The sequence below is a fragment of the Monopterus albus genome, unplaced genomic scaffold (assembly GCF_001952655.1).
Source record: "Monopterus albus unplaced genomic scaffold, M_albus_1.0 scaffold29.1, whole genome shotgun sequence".
In the NCBI taxonomy this organism is placed as follows: Eukaryota; Metazoa; Chordata; class Actinopteri; order Synbranchiformes; family Synbranchidae; genus Monopterus; species Monopterus albus.
In genome coordinates this window covers 2521519-2540686 of record NW_018127909.1, presented here as the reverse complement: position 1 = coordinate 2540686, position 19168 = coordinate 2521519, and the positions used below count along the sequence as shown (strand labels likewise).

Genomic DNA, 19168 nt, shown 5'->3' with positions numbered 1-19168 from the left:
CCACTTTCCTTCATTCACAATGACATCAGGTAGTAAACAATGTGCTACTTTCTGGGTTTGACAGAGGCTCAACAAGCCCATTGCTGTAGTCACTAACTAAAACTGTTTAACTAAAGCTACATTAGAGTTGATTAATTTAAGGGTTAATAGCCATTTTCAGCAGATGGCTTGGGTAATACCATTGCAGCTACATACCACACAAGAAGAACAGCTGAAGCTACTGGCATAATTGTTAATTAAGGGTTGCACTAATAGATACTGTTGCATTATTGAGATCTTGTAAAATTTCATATTTCAAACTAAATGTAATAATACATTGTTACTACCTAACCATAAACTGTAGCTAAAGAAGTGATGATGTTAGTTAGCATCAGCTACACTAATGCTATCATGGCTGTACCTTCACTAACCTTGTAAGAAACTGCTTCTTTGATTCTGAACTTGAAGCTCTAAAACCCCTGCACCTGAGCTGCTGGATAAGTCTCATTGTATCTCACTGTCCTTGACAATATTTCTGAGCAGAGAAGCTCACACACACCCTCTCTCACTTATGTCATTTTGCCCGTGAGATCCCCTATCAACCCCAGAATGCAGGGTGATGATTACTCCCCGACGTCACTGTGAAGTAGGGCAATTGATTATATTCTGTGGAGCTCTTATTGGCAGTGAGATAGTGTGGGACTCAACAGTCAGAAGGGTATTGTCTGTGGGCTGCTAGTAGGAATCAAGCAGTGAGGGCCTGTTATGGCATGCTATAAACTGTATTAAAAGTTACCTTCTACACTAAAACTGTCTTATTTTTGGTGGTGTTGAGTATATCCACAGTGTCAGCCAGGGTCCGCTCAAATACCACCACTATGAGTCCCAGAAAGAGAATTTGCTATCCTGCATACACATGGCCTTAAAGTGAGTAGAGGAATATATGAAGTATTCCCTTCAGACATGTTTTAGGAGTATCGACTTTGAAAGAAACATGGTTCTAAGGCAAACAAAAAGACATGATTTGAAGAATCTCTTAGGTGGAAGCTTTTTGTCAACCAGTGTCCAAGACAACAAACAAATCAGCGAATTGTATCAGATTAGATGATCCTAATGACATGCACTTGATGGCAATGACCAGCACTGGCCCTTAAAATGACATTACCCCCACAATGTGCCAAGTTACTGCTAAGCTCAGGATTCAAACCAATTCTCTAAACACATCAGCGCCAATGATATAAATGTAAATGTTGATTAGGCCTGAGAGGAAACTGGTTCTGGGCAATTATAGTTCATATAGGCTTGTGAGATGACATGCACATCTTCAAAATCTCAACTCCACAGAATGTATTTGAAGTGCTGTGCTGTCAAGCCAGTTGTAGTTGGTTGGTCAAAGTAGGATATGTAATAGTATTGTATGTATTTGTTTTTTTGCTTTCTAAGGTTTGAAAACGGGTTTTGTTCTGTTGTTATGTTTACTGTGCATTCTCATTTTCATAAAAGTTGTTCTGCTGACTATACACACAATAGCTTCCCAATCAGGTGTGTCGAGTGTGAACAGACAGAGAGAGAAAAACAAAATTGTGAAAGATAATGAGGAAAGCGGGGACAATAAATGGATGGAAGAGGGAGAGGGGTAGAATCATTCCTATTTCTATATGCACCCGCTTGCCATCAGGTCTGTGTGAAGTAGTGTTAGGCAGGTAATGGCTGGGCAGGCGTTACATGCCTGCCTATTTAAAGCTCGTATGCCAGCTTGTTACTCGTCTCTGCTTTGCAGTAGGGTGTGAAGTGTGCTGTGACATGTGTTCAGGAGGCGGGGTGATGTGAGACGTGTGTGTGTCTTCACTTTCTGTATATTTTATGTAAATTGATGTAAGTTCTGCTGCAGTCAACAAGGTTTCAGTTCATTTTCCCATTTGCTGCTGTTAAACTGGTGATTTGTCAAGTAAGCTTGTCACTTGTTTGTCACCTGTGCAGCCACCCTTTTCTATTCATCCACTCACTCCTGTGTTCGTCTGTTTTGACACGAGAGAGGAAGAGGTACTTTAATGGAGAAAGACTTGTAAGAGAGAGGGCATTGGAGATCATGGACAAAGAGGCTGTGATAGGGAAAGCAAGTATATGTGGATGCTGTCAGATAAAGCAGCAGGGATATATGGGAGATAGGGAAATAGATCGGTGGCAGGGAAGGATGGTGATGAAGTGATGGAGAGTGTGAGGAGGAGGAGGATGTGTGAGGAGGGTGTCTGAGCTGAGTGCAGCGGGGGGTGGGATGAGAGGGAGAGGTGGAGGAAATGGATAGAAATAGCTGATGCACTCTGAGGCTTACAGAAAATCAATAGCAGTCAAGAGGGGAAGCCACAACCCCCATCCTGCTCTGTGTCTCTGACTGCTCTCTCACCCTCCACCGCCCTCTCTGCCTCCACTCGTCTTCCTTATGTTTTTCCTCTGTTCTTTATCTCTTCATGTCTCCCTTTCCCCCTCAGTTCTCTTGCCCTTTCATGTGCATTTCCATCCTTGTCCTCTTCTTCTGTACCTCCATACTGCCTTCCTGTCATTCCCCATATCTCTCACCTTCACACTCCCTCTTCATCCTCAGCTTCCATGTCCTCCTTGTCTTTTCTCCCTCTTTCCAACATATGAGGCTGCTGCATGATTTACATGGATCAACAGAGATCATAGACTTATGTGTCAATAATTTAATTTTTTATTTTCTTAAACGCTCCAAACGGCTGAAGTCTGGTGGTTTTCCGCCGCCACTGGAAATGTGTGGTTTGGTGTGAAAATAGGAATAGTTCTGTGTGGTCTGCCAACTGGTTGCTTAAATCAACCTTGATGGATGAATCTTTTTTTATTTATTTATTTATTTTCCCCACATTCACCTTTTTCTAAATGTGGATCATGTTCCACCTTTTTAGATTTAAACTCACACAACAGCACAGAGCCCATTGTGCTGGGACACTAGTTCAGTAACACGATTAGATGTGAAACTGGAGATGTGGATTGGGTTGTGCTATTGTTGTGCATTTTAATTCAAAACTTTTCACATTATCTCATTAATACAGCAGAAATGTAGTCTGTTTACCTCAGTCAGCATCTTTATGGTGCTGTGTACTTTTGGAGAAAGCAACAGAATATTTTTTCTTTTAGTATTTTCCTATCAAGAACAGCAATAACTGAAGCTGTTGCATTTGTCAAAATAAATTTAACATTGCCAACATTTGATCTCATTGGCTATGACTGCTTTCTGCTCAGTTACACACGTCTCTGTGGCAGACACCATCTCTTCCCTACTTCAAGTTTATGTTGTTCAGAAAATTACACTTTATCAGTCTGGTCAACTTAGTATGTTAAAGCATGTATGCACTTTTTCTAAGCATGTTCCCTTTTTCACCATAATTAGGAAAGTAAAGGAAGTGAAGTGTTTACTTTGTAGACCTATTCATTTTACTAGATCTGAAATGTACTGGAAATGGTCCAGTGTAGTGTGGCAAATAGGGCTGTTGTGGTGAAGACATTTCCCGTGTGGTAATTTAGGGTGGCTCAACACTGCAACATTACTGCCATTTTTTGGCACTGTTGTTTTAGAAAATTGCATTTTTATCCTCATTTTATAAGGGCAGCAAAGTCTTAATGGTGTAAAAAGGATAGGCTATTTATCAAAGAAATGGCACAACACTAAATCAGTATAAAGACAGATGAGAACAAAATATTAATTTCCTTAAACATAAAGAATGTCTGTATTCAGATGAGTTTCCATGCCTTTGTTGCGTGGTAGAAAAACTAGCATTTTAACTTCATGTGGTAGCACTAAAAACTCTCTCTGATTGTGTGCCTGTTGCACAAATACACATGTACTGTATTTGCTTGCAACTTGAGAGAGCAAAGGAAATCTTCCCAGTTGTCGTGCCACCAGGCAAGTGGGACTCTTTGCATTGTGGTTGTTGCGGTTGCTTGCCATCCCCTGGGGTTGACGTGTCAGTATCGCGGTATTGCTGTTATCACGACAGCCCTCGGTGCAAGAGAAAAATCTTGTTTGTTAGTACTTTGTTTTGTATCAAAATACAGGTCTGTAAGTCTATTGATGGCTTAAGATGGTACATGTAAATTTTACGGGTGCTCTTTCTTTTCCCAAAAATAGTTGTTGTTTTTTTTTTTTTCATTAAATTTCAGTCATGTCAAATTGATGTTCTTCAGCCTTAAACTCTTTAACTCCACCCGTGCACTGTTTTCCACCATCATTTGTAACATCACTGTTTGTATAAATGTCTTCCTGGAAGTGTGTATGTGGTATCCACTGAGCTAATAGTCACAGTGTGTTCATGTAGATTAATCCAACTCTGGTTCTTGTTTCCAAGTCTCAGAGCTCTGATGCACTGTGTCTCTGAGTTGTGCTGCTGTGTCAAGGCTCAGCTCTCACTTTTTTTCCGTTTACTCCAGAATTAGACTATACAAACATTATTGCTACATATAAATTTGATCACTGATTCTGGCTCAGCGGGGAAGAGGTGACTCAGGATGACCTCATGCTGTGCACACTCATGGTCTGCACAAATTAAGTCACACATGAAAAATCTTTAATACCATCATAGCCCAGAGTTCATAATGCTCATGAAATCTCTCCATATTAGCATTCTGTAATGTTTCCTAGATGTAGGGCAAGAATTTACCATATCCACACACTGATATTCATACAGCAATTCTACTATTCATTTTTTTCTTGAGGTCCTGTATGTAAAAACCAGATTGTGTACTGTGGAGTCTGTTAGTTTAACAGTGGACATGATGTCATTGAAACATTTTAAACCTGTAGGTAGCTTCTGTGTTGTGCTCCAACTGAATGACTTGTGTCTGACTCAATTTACTGGACTCTGACAATGTGCAAGTGAGAGTGTATTCAGGGAGGGAGCTGGATTTTTGCCTATTGTGATTTGTTGTACTAAAGAGCCTGTGCAGCCAGCGAGTCCAATGAATACTTCGCCAGTACTCAGTCCCAAATCATCTCTGTGAAAATAGCCTTTTAGCTGGTTTTCACTACACTCATAAGCTCTACTCAGCCTTTTGAATCCATTTATTTTGTCTGCTCTAGGGGTTGGAGTACGAGAGGAAAGCTCTTTTTTAAGGGTTGAGGAATTCACTGGTGAAAACCTCACACTGTCTGCCTCTTCTTTCTTTTTCTATCTCCCCTCTCTTCTTTGTTGTCAGTCCTAGCTTTTCTTCAAAGAAGGAGGCTGTGAGCAGGAAAAATCCCACGAACAAACAGCCAAGAGGTGAAAACTGCATTTTTTTGAAAAGGCTGTTTTGCATCTATCCCCTTCTAGGTTAGCTTTCTTCATCCCCGTCGTAAAGGTAGCCTTATCTGGAGTGCCCTTGGGAGTGGTTACCCTTGGAGTGTGTACCACTGGCACCATCTGTAGTGAGGACGTCCCCAGCTAAAGACGTGCCCATGACAAAGGGAAAAACAAAAGGCAAAATAAATACACAAGACAATAAAAAGATGAAAGGATTGTGGAAAGACAAAAGAGTAAAAGTCTTAGCCATGATGCAAGCAGCAGTGTCATCGGAAAGCTTCTCTAATCCAGGATTACTGTTTATATTCTTTGTGTCTGTATGTGTGTGCACCTACATCTACTGTCTCTGATCTGAGACAAGAGTATACCATACTGTATGTGTTTCACTTTTCCTGCCTTACACAAGGTCAGTGCCCTTTCTCCCAAACATGTCTATTTTTTTGCTGTCGTGTATTAAATCCAAGTTGCATGAGAACAATAACAAAGGATTACAAGTCCTGTAGGTAAATAAAGAGGGGACTCCCAACTATGCCTGGTCATAATGGTGCTAATGGTTTCAACAAAAGGTATTAACAGCTAGGGATGGGCAATCATTTTTAATATTTGAGTAGTCCTTCAATTTAAAAAAAACTGAGTATTTCATGTGACTATGGTTTTGTTTTTAAAAACAAAGAGCCACTGTTTTCCATCGCTTTTACCAGCGCCTTGAAATAACATGATAATGAGGCCAGTATATCATTTTACTACAGCACCAAATACAAACAGCAGAAACATGCAGAGAGTACAGCTATCCAGAAAAACGGTCACAGCATGACAGGATAAACTATATGATGATAATGCATGTGAGCTGCACAGTCATTTGACAAGTGTTGGAGAGGAGTCCATGACTTTAGGATAACTGTTGAATAGTTCCCAGCAAATATCAAATAGCATTTTAGCTTGAAATGCCCATCCCTATCAACAACATGTTTTGAATTTACAAATGCAGGGGCTTGTCTGTTTATTTTTATTTTTTTTTTTTATCACCTTTGATATATGGGGTATTTTTGGGGGTTTTTTTTTTTTTTTTTTTGCATTTCTGAAGTGATTCGATGCTGACATGCTGTCTCCAACTCAAGTTTTGTGTCTATACCAGAAACACAATGACTCATGGTTCAAATAGTCGCATAAAAAAACAAAAAAACCCCAAAAATGCCATTGCTGACTAATCATTTGCAGTGTTACTTTAGTGGGGGTCATTGTGGCTGTATGAGAATTACCATCTTCAGCAACTGCTAATTTTGCAGTTTGGGTAATGGCAATGGCAATGTACAGACATTTTGATATACTTGACATTCCAAACAAAATCTTGTAAATGAACTGATGAAACAGAGTGGTGTTTAGATATGAAATGCAGAAACTGAAGGATTACTGGGCAAGTATACAACTCCAAATCAGAAAAAGTTGAGACAGTATGTAAAATCAAAATTGAATCTGAAAATATTGATTTGTAAATCTGTGCCCTGTATGACATTGAAAACAGTTTTATTCTTTGTTCATTGATGTGAGAACTCAGTTTTATTCTATGTTTCAAATAGACTTCCGCCAGTTTGCCAACATATGTGTGAGAACATTATTGAAATGTTTAAAAAGAATGTTTCTCAAAGAAAGATGGGAAGGATTTGGATATGTCACCATCTATGGCACAGAACATCATTAAAAGGTACAAGGAACCTGGAGGGATTTCAGTGTGTAAAGGGCACAAGCCTAAGCTGGATGACCGAGCTCTCTGATCCCTCAGACAAGACTGCATCAAGGATCGTCACTCTCCTATAAGCAATATAACCACGTGGGCTCAGGATTACTTTGGCACACCTGTGTCAGCCACTACAATACGTAGTTACATCCATAAATGCTGCTTAAAACTGTACTGTGCCAAAAGGAAGCCCACAGTTTCCAGAAGTTCTGGGCTCAGAGACATTGGGACGGACCATCACACAGTGGAAACGTGTACTGTGGTCAGATGAATCAGTGTTTCAGGTCCTTTTTTTTGGAAGGAGTGGACACCATGTGCTATATCAAAATAGGGTGTGAGTGCTGGTCTGGCCTGCCTGCAGCCCCGACCTGTCCCCAGTAGAGAATGTGTGGCACATTTTGAAAAGTAAATTGTGTCAACAAAGACCCAGGAAGAATGGGACAAAATTACACTTGACACACTTCATCACTTGGTGTCCTCAGTCCCTAAACATCTTAAGTGTTGTGAAAAGCAACATCACACCCTGATAAATACTGTTCTAACTTTTTTGGAATGTGTTGCAGGCATCAGAATTGAAATCAGTTTTTATTTTGATCAAAGAATAAAATTGATGAGGTATCACATCAAATAATGTGCTGCTCTATTGTTTTCAATGTAATACAGGACACATGATTTACAAGTCTATCAGTTTTAATTTTGAGTTTACATATGTTTCAACTTTTTCTGATATGGGGTTGTACATAAATGTGAATCAGTGTTTATTTTGTCACCGTGTGAACACTTCTGCTCTTTCCTTCTGTCTGTAGGAGCCTCTAGTGGGGCCTACCACTGCCACCCAGACCATACATATGGAGAGGAGAGTGATAAGGTAAGCCACAAGCCCTTAACCTGCTCATGTTCATGCTGCTATAGGAAATGTAGGAATGTGCCTGGACTCAGTATTACTGTACATTTATGCTGTGATGCTAACTCACAACCAGACAAATTCTTGATGTGTGTGATTGTACCTATCATATATGCTGAGTGGAATGTGTGTGTCTCATAGTTGTCTTAAGAAGAGGTTGTGTTGTAGTTAGCAGATATAATGGTTATATTTCTATGTTGACGCCTCTCGGGTACTGAACTCAACTAGTTCATGACTTTGACTCTTGTGATGCTTTGTGCTTTATGTATGTCAAAAACGTATCCCCATGCTTTCATTAGATATTTTAAATAGAATATTAGTGCATGTGATTAGTTAAAACTTGAAGATGCAACAGAAATGATTTACTTCTTGTATTGTAAATATTATATTTAGAATATTTACTGGTTCTGGTACAAATAATGTTCATCCATTTAAAATCTTGTCTTTTATACAAGTTTTACAAAGATTCCTTTTTTTAGAATTTGAAATTTAACTTCTTTAAAATGTAATATATTCAAATACATTCACAAGGATTATAACAAATGTTAAAAATGAAGACCTAACAGACTTTTCCCTGTCTCGTGGGCTTGGAGAAATACCTGTTGCTCTTTATTTTGTGGTCTCAGTCGGTAAGTCATGCTTGGTGTGTAGACATATTTAAACAGATGTGCATCCTTCAGAAACTCAAACACAGTATAGTCTGCAAATAGCAGCTGTGTCTATCCTATGTTATGCAACTTAAGATGCCTGTATCAGCACAAGCCTGTGGCAAGTATGCCCTGCATGGATGGAGATGTAAATTGTTCTTATTTGTTTCAGCATGCTCCTCATGGGCATCCGTGCTCACATTGTTCCATGTCTCCCCCTGCCATGTGTTCAAAAGGACATTGTGGAGCCGTGTTATGCAATCAGCTGACGGGACAGTTAAGGAGTTTGTTTTTTCCAGATGATTACTGGATGATACATCTATACTGTAGCCACGCCACCCTGGGCGTGACTGATCTCGACTGCTCAGCAGGGTTGGGCCTTGTTAATTCTTGGATGGGGTTAACTCCTGGGAATACTAGGTGCAGTGGCTATGCTAGTGCACTTTATGTGCCGTCCCAAGCCTTGATAAAATGGGAGGGTTGCATCAGGAGGGGCATCTGGTGTAAAGGCTGTGCCAAATCACATATGCGATTACAGTAATCCGCCATGGTGACCCCCATATGATGGGGTACAGCTGAAAGAACAGCAACTGAATGATACATCTATGTGGCCCTCATATGTATAATGTCCTTATTAAATGTCTTGGTTTTTATTCCCATTGATACTACTTATTCTTGATTATAAAATTGATTTCATGAGTGGGGGAAGTACATCGACTATGTTTAGCATAGCATTACTGATAACTTTAGCAATGCTGCCATGTCATTGATGGGAGTATTCTAAAAACATAGTCATGTAGGAATCAGCATAATTAAACACTTGCCTAGTATGTGCATGTACACTATGTCACTATATGATCATCATCACCAGCTTGTGTTAAAAGCAGGCAGAAGATGTGAAGGAGGAGGAGAGGAGAGACAGGATGCTGAAGAAGGTGTTGTAGAAAGCTTGGGGGGGAGACAGGGAAAGGAGGAAGGGAGGCGAGGCCAAAAACAGGGAGGGGGTATTGCTAATGATTTCACCTCCAGCTGTGGGACTTGGTTGGAGCAAGAGAAGGGAAAGGAGGGGAAGGAGCGAGTGAGGAACAGTGGCAGAGGAAACAAAATGGGCTTTGAAATCTTGTTGATGGAAAGAAAATAAGTGGGGGAGGGAGAAGTGTTTGTGTGTTAGTGGGAACACGTCTGCAAACATTAATGAATCTTTAAAAGCGAAATGGCCATATTTGCTCAGTGTTCATTCATTTCTAGGGCATGAAAGCTGGAAAAGAGAAACCCGGAACTCACTTGTGTGTCTCACTGTAGGTGTGTGTTAGTGCACACTCTTTATTTTGGTTCTCAGCAGTGACAAGGAAGCCACAACAGTTGTTGGCCACAGTTAGTGAGTTTGTGTGCGAGTGGATGCATGCATGTCCCAAATGTGAACACTGTGAACCAGAACATATAATAGGGTGTGTCTGTACTCATGCTTCAGGGTGTTTGTTCAGCATGGTTTGTGCACTCAGTGAATGTGGACTGGGTGAAAGCAAAGAGGTAGGAAAGGGTTCTGTTTTCAGATCTTTGATTCACATCCTCTTAAAGTGTCTTCTGCCTCTCTTTCTGACACAAGTGTTTGCTTTAGCCTCTACGGCTCCTGCAGCTCCAGTACAGCCCCACCAGTCAGGTCCGGGTTAATGAATGTCACAGAGCAGTGATAAAAGATACGATGAAATCCCTACAACTCCTCAGCACCACATACAACAGTTTAGGTGTGAAAGTTTATTACTGTAGTTTCTGACAGTGTAGGCTTGTGATAATTGCATTCTATATAATAATTATAATCAATTGTACAATAGTGGAAGCTGTTATCTTTTGTTACACAAACAAGTGAATTAGGTTATTGTGCTGATTAAAACAAGTATAGTACATTTCTTTAACAGATGCCTTCATTCCTCACCAAACATACTACTTCAATAGATTTGAGAAGAGATTTGAAAGAATTTGGATTCCCTAGGTGGACTGGGAACTGGATCGGGATTTGATAAGTTGTAACCGGACCCTATCCCTAGGAACTGGAGAGTGCGTGTGTGTGTGTGTGTGTGTGTGTGTGTGTATGCATGTATGTATGTGTGTGTTTTCTGTGATGAAAGACTGCAGACTGTAATGTAATATTAGCTGTACAGCAGTTCACAATATTTCTGGGCAGTGCTGGGAGTCACTGGGTGTATCTGTATGTGTACATTTGTCATGCGTCTGAAAGCGCTTTTTTCCTGTGTTCTGTCTTTGGTGGAAATGTGTGTGTTCATTAAGCACTCTGTTAGAGCATAAGCTTTGTTATGGCGTATTGCTTGAGGGCACGCACACGCACACACACACACACACACACACACATATTCCTTTGTCTGACACCACTCCCCTCCCAGTAACACAGACAGGCCCATCAAACTTTCATACTAATGGACAATAGTCTTCATGTGTTGAGACAGACTGTGTGTATATGTGTGTCCTGTCTAAGAACTTCTTGTCTTGTCCCCTCACCTTTCAGGCTGGAGTCTCAGACAGACAGAGGAAGAGGGGACTATAGAGGGCTTCAGCTTATCTGATGGAAAGAAAAGGGGGGATCGGAGGAGGTTGTCGAGAAGGGTGGGGAGTGAGCGTGTCGGGGGGAGAGGGAGGGAATTGGTCGAGCTCGGGATGGAAGAGGCTGGCTTAGATATGAAAATGGGCACAGTAGATGTCCCTAGGGTTTTGGGGTTGGGGTTAGGCTGGTAGAGAGGTTGTGGGTGTCGGGTTGGAAGAGAGGGGGTTGTTGTTGAGCCGAACAGAGAGGTCTGGGGGTGGGGGCGGATCGCTGGTGCCCTCCATCCTGTGTAAAAATGAGCATAGAGAGTATGTGTCCTCCAGATTGCTTTTGATGCATGCATCTATGGTTTCTGACAAAGTGACATTGTGCACACCAGTTCTCATGTATGTGACTTGAAGAACTTGACAAATATGCCTTTTTTTTATTTACCAAAAGGAAGTGAAATGCGTCATTATATATTAGATATTCTGAAAATCAGCCTGACTTTGTTGTTTCGGAAACATAACTGAGTTGAATCAGACAAAGCACACTTGTCTTCGATGGTAGTGCCTCATATTGTTCAAAACATTCTAAGCATTGTGTTTGATAGCTAGGGTCATTTAATTCAAGTTCACAGTAGTATGTACATGTTTTTTTTTTTGTCAAGGCAGGTTTTAAGTGCTCTTGTTCAACAAAAGGAAGGGTTCATATTTTGAAGGAAGTTGACTTTATAAAAGTAAATAAGCTTGAATTGACAGCAACCTTGAATGTCAGAATTGTTCATCCTGAGGAATAAACCAGGTAAAGATTTTGACTTGCAGGAATGAAGGATTAATAGAAAATGTTTGCATCAACCCACACAAGTCAAATGCTGACTGTTATTTGCAGGAAAAAAAGAACAATAATATGTTTTAAGCCAGGGATAAGTTAGAGAAGGATCTCTTCATAAGATAGGGCTTTGAAGGGGTTGGTGATGACACCAGTTATGTTGGGTCCAAATGTTCAGATGTGACAGTTTACACAGCTTAGAACAATACAGGCGGGCACAGACGAACACATTCAAACGTTGTGTGTGTGTAACACGACCTAAATTTGTTCTGTCATTTAGGGTCTAATGTGCCCTGAGGCTCCACCACCTAACTTCACCCCTCTCATGTCTGCCTCACTCTACCTCTGCTTCTGGTTTTCCTCCGATGCCCTTCCTTATTTTCCACCCCTGTCCTGTCATGTAGCTCACTCTGCTCTGGACTAAATGAAGTCATTGTCATTGTTTGTCTTTCCCATAAGCTGCACAAGCTCAGGTCACATTTAGTGCTCTGAGTGAGTGATAGAGGCGTTAGTGAACAGGCCCAACAGTCAACATCCATTTTATTCAGGCTTGTTAGAACAGCAGTCTCCCTCTGAACAGCTTCAGAAGGTACTGGTCTTTATAGGCTGCTGAACTCAAACGGTGGCAGCTGCCCGTGTGTGAGTGTGAATTTGTGCATGTCTGCAGGCGTTTCCATAACTGTGTGCGTGTGGCTGTATTTCTGCAGGCTGCTCTCCAGCTGTTTCCTGTTAGCGATCACACTGCTCTCAAGGTTGCTGAGCTCTGTGTGCATCTTGGTGTTAAAAGTCACAGCCGCCGAGTCATTTTTATCACACTTTAACAACGTGTCTCTCCCACTAAGAGGGGAGAGAGAACCAGGGGTCAAGTAAGTAGAAGGGGAAAGCTGTGTTGAGATGGTACCTTTGAGGAAATGTGTGTGTGTGTGTGTGTGTGTGTTGCGTCTGTTAAGAAACCTCGTGTTCTTCAGAGCACAGCCGAGGAAGAATGACTAACAACTGACACACCAGTGTTTGTGTGTGTGTTCTTGCTTCACCATGTGCCAAGTGTGAGAGTCACAGCTTGACTGTAAGTGCAGTGACTCAGATGAGGTGGTAGAATTGAAAGAAGCATCTATGTTAACTCCTTAGTCAGTCTGAACCTGGATGACTACATCTTAAACTATGTCAGTACGAATGACTTGTTTTTTTGACTCTACAAGAAAAGCATTTGTTGAGCTGTCCAGTCGAGGGAATGTGAGTGTGTTTGACTCACACATGGCCCTGTGGTGACGAATGCTCGTCTTGCATTTCCTCACTCCAGGAGGAAATGACTTAAAACCCCCAACGCCTCAGAGAGCTGGTGGTGTAATGTGCCCTGTTTGAGACACACACACTGGTTCATACAGGAAATGCCGTGTCTCACAAAGGAACTTGGTGTCTAAGCAGTAGTATGGATTGGAGGCCAGACAGACTTAAAGCACAGTAAGACTGATTAATTTGATGCGAGTGCTATGGGTCACTGACCACAAAACCCGTCCCCTCTCCCACCCTTCTTTTCGTTCTCTTCTTTCCACCTCCATCTTTCATCCACTCTTTGCAGAGTGAGGAAAGCCCCAGTCCAAAGCGCCAGAGGTTGTCCAGTCAGTCTGTCTTGGAGCAGCTAACGTCATCTGCTCCCCCACCATCTACCCCTTCTCCCCCTATCCGCCCCTGGGAGTCTGGACCTCCGAGTCGGAGACAACCTCACCCCCACACACACTACCACCAGGAGAGATGCCTCACCCCTGCTCGGCACAGACGCAGGTAAGCTCTCAAATTCTATACTGTGATAAGTTAACTGAGGGTCCCAAATAAAGAACTGCACCTTTCTTCTCACCTCTAGCCCGCCAGCAAGGCGTCAGCGTGGCCGTCTCTCCAGATCTGCCCGTTACTTGCCTCCCCATCACCACTCCCCCACCCAAGTCCCCACACCTCGCCTGTCACCATCAGAACTCCAGGATGAAAACTACCAGCACAACCCCCATCACTCCACACAGCAGACGTACCCAACACACACTCCCAGCACATACATTCAGCCCCCCACAGCAGGCACCGGAGGGGCTGGTTCAGAGGAGCCTCGAGCTTTCCACCCACCCACCTTGTCGCCACGGCTACTGCATCCAGCTGCTCATCATCACCATCATCACCACCACCATCAGCAGCAGCAGCAGCAGCATCATGCAACGCAACAGCAGCAAGGAGCCATGGTCATGGACTTGCATGAACAGGTTAGTCTGCAAGCATCCTTACTGTTTGTGTGAGGACATTAGGAGGCATTGTGTGTGTATTAACTGTGGTGTACTTTCTTCCCAGCTTCAGCAGGGCAATGTACCAGTCTCCTACACAGTGACCCCAGTCCCTCCCCACGGTCTTGCAGCACCTTTGTGTAGTGGTCAGCACCTTCCCCCTACCTGTTCATCACAACAACCGGTTCCTACCTGCAGTGTGGTTTTCAGCACTGGCCAGCACTACCACCCGGTGAGAATAACAAGGCAGCGTGCAGTTTGTAGCAGCGTGTGGGCTTGTTAGTTAACAGAAGTAGACTTTGTACTGTACATTGTCTCCTACAGCTAAACTAAAGGAAAAAAGAAAGTGAGTTAAAAAGTAGCACTGACCCACAGAACATGTTCCTGTGTGAAAGGGCTTGTTGGTCTTTCTGGTCTTGGCTGCCATCCTGTGGCAGCACTTGGAACATTACAATCTTCACAGTGAGAAAACATGCGACTAAACCATTTCTCTTTTCTCTTTTTCCTCTTTCTCTTCTCACCCGCACTTTTCCAGATGCTACAAGCCTGTTCAGTGCAACATTTGCCCGTACCCTATGCCTTTCCCTCGCTGATGTCCAGTGACCCTCAGTTCTTGCTTCCTCCTCCACCCCACCTCTCTCACCACGCAGCCCATCTCACCACACCTGGGCAGTTTCTGCCTTTCCAGACGCAACAATCTCGATCGGTATGTGAATATCTTTTTATAGTTGAAATGTTTTTATATTAACCTGCATGACTAGAATGTTTCTAATAGGACTCAGGACATGTCCTACAAATAAAACAGCAGCAAACATCTCTGGTTGTTGTCATTGTGTTTCTACCAAGCCGTTACAGAGGATCGAAAATGAGGTTGAGCTTCTGGGAGAGCAGCTTTCAGTAGGTGGAGGTTTCAGCTATGCCCACCATCACCACCATCACCACCAGCCTCCTTCCACACTGCCACCCTCCACACCACTCCAGTTCCTATCGCACCATGACCCTTTGTCACAGGAGCTCTTTACAGTTGTGAGTACATTCTCTGAAACACATTATAAGACAAGATTATGTTAAAATGATGCTTGTAACATCAGTGGAATAAGTTGATTTTCTTCCATGTTCCATTATTCACAGCCCTATCCCCACTTTATGCCTCGTCGATTAACAAGCCGGCGATACCGCTCTCAGCAGGCGGTACCTCCATCACCCTACCACCCGAGCTTCCTGCCGTACTTCTTGTAAGTGGTTTTCACTTCCTCAGGTTTATGTTGGAACCACACAGGTGACTTATCTAGATCCACCACAGAGGCAACACACAGTACAGTCTACTAAAGTTGTTCTTTGTTTACCAACAACCCGCCATAGGTCTATGCTTCCTGTGCCCCCAAATGTGACCCCCACCATCAGTCTAGAGTTGGATGTGGATGATGGAGAGGTTGAGAACTATGAGGTAGGATGAACTACTGCCACAACATTGAGTCAAGAATAATGTTATCATAGTGATAACACAGTATGTGGTTTGAAATTGAGACATATAAAATTAACAACACAGACAACATAAAATTCAGTCATTCCTCGTCAGTTTCAGCACAATTTTAACAGTTCATTAAAGATCATAATTTTTAAACACTTGACCTGGACTTTCATTTTCTGACTCTTTGTTTTTACATGAAAATAGTGACAATATTTCCATTGTAAAATTTTGTCTTCAACTTTTTCTGTGCAAAACCATCAGGCCTTGTTGAACCTCGCAGAGCGTCTAGGAGAGGCCAAGCCACGTGGTCTAACTAAGGCAGATATAGAACAACTTCCATCATATAGGTTCAATCCCAACAACCATCAGTCTGAGCAAACACTGTGAGTACCTTTTCCCTCAGTATTGTGAGTTTGGGGTGGTATGATTTTTTTTAAATGTCTTTACCAAGCTTGCTTTGTCTTACAGGTGTGTGGTGTGTATGTGTGACTTTGAGTCTCGCCAGCTCCTAAGGGTCTTGCCTTGTAATCATGAGTTCCATGCCAAATGTGTAGACAAGTGGCTTAAGGTGAGTGAAGACTTTTAGCTGTTGAATAACTGTGAATTTATCAACAGTTTCTTACTGATTCCTTCACACTCGATAGTGGTGGAGTGAAATTCAGCCACATATTTTTGTAAAATATGTGTTTCTGCAAGCTTGGTGACATCATGCTAGCCTACTGGGACCTTGCTAGCATTGCTCAGTCACAGTAGATCACTGAGCTTGTCTCTGTTTTCTCTGTACTCAGCCTTGTATTGCACCTGGTATTTTGTTTTCAGGATTGTACATCTTTTCAGATAATAATTATAAGGTTGATTAAAAAAAAAAAACCTCTCTGAGCTAACAAGCTAGCAAACTGACAGTGGGTAGGCAGTTGGCAAGTTCACTCCCAGCACAGCGCGTTCACACAATTTATTGCATCTTCTTGTCTGCAACAAAAGCAAATCCCTGATTACTGTGATTAAATTCCAACATGTACTGTAAATCCTGGTGTAACTGGGCCTGTAATCTGGTGACTTCTGAATAGATTAGGTAAACATCAGTTTTACAACACTTTTTGTTTCCTCATTTATTTGCATTGAACCTTCATCTGCTTATGTTCCACTCCTTGTAGGCTAACCGGACCTGTCCCATCTGCCGAGCTGATGCCTCTGAGATCCAGCGGGACTCTGAGTGACTCGTATCTACACCCAACATCCACAATGCCTCACTCCCTTCAACTACTCCCTTTTACCAATCAGTGAATTTGTCTCCCTTTCCACATTCGGCCACATAACTGGGACCAGTGCTCCTTATTCCTTCAGTCTTTGTCCCCCAGGACAGCGAGCAGTGATTGTCACCTGGGATCAGCATTTAGGGGAGTGAAAACCTTCTACTGACTAAAGCTCACTTAGTTGCTGGACTTCATAGGCCTTCTCTTTTGGACTATTAAAGCTCTACTACTCTGCCTTCTGCTCATGGTCACTTGTTTCTATGACTAGCCTTTGAAACACATACACACAATGTCGTGCATTTGGACAAATGTATGTGTAGTTTTTAACTCATGAGCCCTTCAAACTCATGCGACCTCTCCAGTCTTCTACCTGATGGACAGAGAAAAGACTGGTTTGAAAACCTTCTGTATAGTTGTGTTAATAGACCCTAAGGGAGAATTGGCAATCCAAAGATTATGATCATTTCATTGTTGTTATTCTGATTATAATTCAGCATTCGCATCTTGGCTTGCAGAGACGGTTGTGTTTACCTGACGCATTATAATTACAATTGAACGGAATCGGTCCATTTTAATTTCTGTATGTGTATTCTTGCATTCCACAGTCTGCGTGGGGTGGAACACAGATCCTGCACATGTTGTGTGTCAATGAGCGAGTTACTTTGGAGCAGTGAAAAAAATACTTTATTTTCTCTACATGTGTGTCTGCATATGTGTGTTACTCCTCCTGTGGTATTAGTACAGTTCATGTGGTACCGTCCTGTTCCACGACCTGCTTGGGGAAGTTAATAGTGCTCCATTATATTTCTTTGTTTTTAATGCAACCCATCATTGACATGCTCTAGAACCTTGACTCCGCCACTTCATGCCTACCTAGCTACATTGTTCCTGTCTGAAATTAGCAAAGGGTCTAGGCTTTTGAGACATGAACTGTGACACAGTATTTCCTAACTGTAATTAAACAAATTTAATACTATTTATCTCAGTCTTGATGTCCACTAAGCTCTCAAGGCATATTATGTGACAACAGTTAGGTCTTAACAGTGTCGAGCAGGTGGATGCAAAACATTCACTCAAACATCACCAAAACCTCTCTAATGCTAAGTTTGCTAGCTTTCTTATAGGAATTAGGCCTGTGAAAACGTGTGTCATGATAATGAAGCAACTTACTGTAAGTTTTGGCAGATATAAATTGAATGTTTTCTCTGTCACTAACATGGGACAAGTTTATAGAGACTTATAAGGTCACAGTTAAATCTATGTTTCACCAAATGGTGGATCAGACACTGCAGCACTTTAATAGGTAGATTTAAGACCTACACTCTCTTCACAATCCACTGATGTGTTTCCAACAGTCACTGTGTTTATGTGAACAAACAGTTGAATGCATTAAAACCTACATGTTCTCCAGTTCAACTTGTAGCACCTACAGTATCTCAGCACGTTAACCCTTCTGTATTCTCACTGAGCATCTATTCATTTCCAGACATTTTGACTCTTTCTTAACGAGACTTTATCTCTGCTAGGCCTATGTCAGCATGTCATAAAGTAACTTCAAAGTGTTAACGTCGTTAACGACAGAGCAGCTTTTCTAATGCCATTTTTCACAACTGATATTTTCTGTTAGGATGACAGCCTAACATAGGCCTTAGAGAGATTTCTTAGATACATGTTTAGTTGGAAAAGTTCAGCCAGGCGTTTCTGGTATCATATCTGAGATACCTTTTATAAAACTTCAGTTTCTAGGTACAACCTGTATCACCACATCAGACCAATACATTTGTTCCAATCTGTTTTCAGTGCAAACCAAGTGTATCGGTGTCAAGGACGAACATTCATCTGTGTAACTCGGACTCAGTGTTGTTATTGTATAAAGTTATGTAATAGCCATGGGAATGGAGGGAAGTTATATTTTTTGTCATCCTTTCTTTTCTTTGGGGTCAAAGGTCCTATTTGTGACTGTATGCATACATTGTCTGTCTTAGGATTGTTTTTGTGTTGGTACACTAGCAATTACCTCAGTTCCCACTATTTATCTTTGCAGAAAATGGCACCACCAGTGTGATTAGTGCGTTTCCGTTCATTTTGCTAATCTTTCCCATGCAAGCTGTTGAGTTGTTTGAATATTTTTCCTTTAAACTATGAAATTCTATCATTAAAATGGTGTCATAGTTTCATCATGTATTATATCTGTAACCAAAATCATTTGAAGGTCTGTTATGATAATGAAATTTTTAACAAACATTTGTACATT

At 41.8% G+C, this 19168-nt stretch overlaps 1 protein-coding gene across 2 annotated transcripts in view; it reads left to right on the top strand.

Moving 5' to 3' along the window:
- The window catches only part of rnf38 (ring finger protein 38), a 26900-nt gene extending 7732 nt beyond the window's left edge, over positions 1 to 19168 (top strand). Inside the window, exons 3-13 of one of the 2 annotated variants that reach the window (XM_020596222.1) lie at positions 7815 to 7876; positions 13506 to 13708; positions 13788 to 14172; positions 14258 to 14422; positions 14726 to 14896; positions 15037 to 15216; positions 15322 to 15425; positions 15553 to 15637; positions 15923 to 16044; positions 16130 to 16229; positions 16816 to 19168. In XM_020596222.1, the coding sequence (XP_020451878.1) occupies positions 7815 to 7876; positions 13506 to 13708; positions 13788 to 14172; positions 14258 to 14422; positions 14726 to 14896; positions 15037 to 15216; positions 15322 to 15425; positions 15553 to 15637; positions 15923 to 16044; positions 16130 to 16229; positions 16816 to 16878 (1640 nt within the window). In that variant the 3' untranslated portion in view covers positions 16879 to 19168. The remainder of the gene's footprint in view (positions 1 to 7814; positions 7877 to 13505; positions 13709 to 13787; positions 14173 to 14257; positions 14423 to 14725; positions 14897 to 15036; positions 15217 to 15321; positions 15426 to 15552; positions 15638 to 15922; positions 16045 to 16129; positions 16230 to 16815) is intronic. The other variant, XM_020596221.1, reaches the window with a different exon arrangement.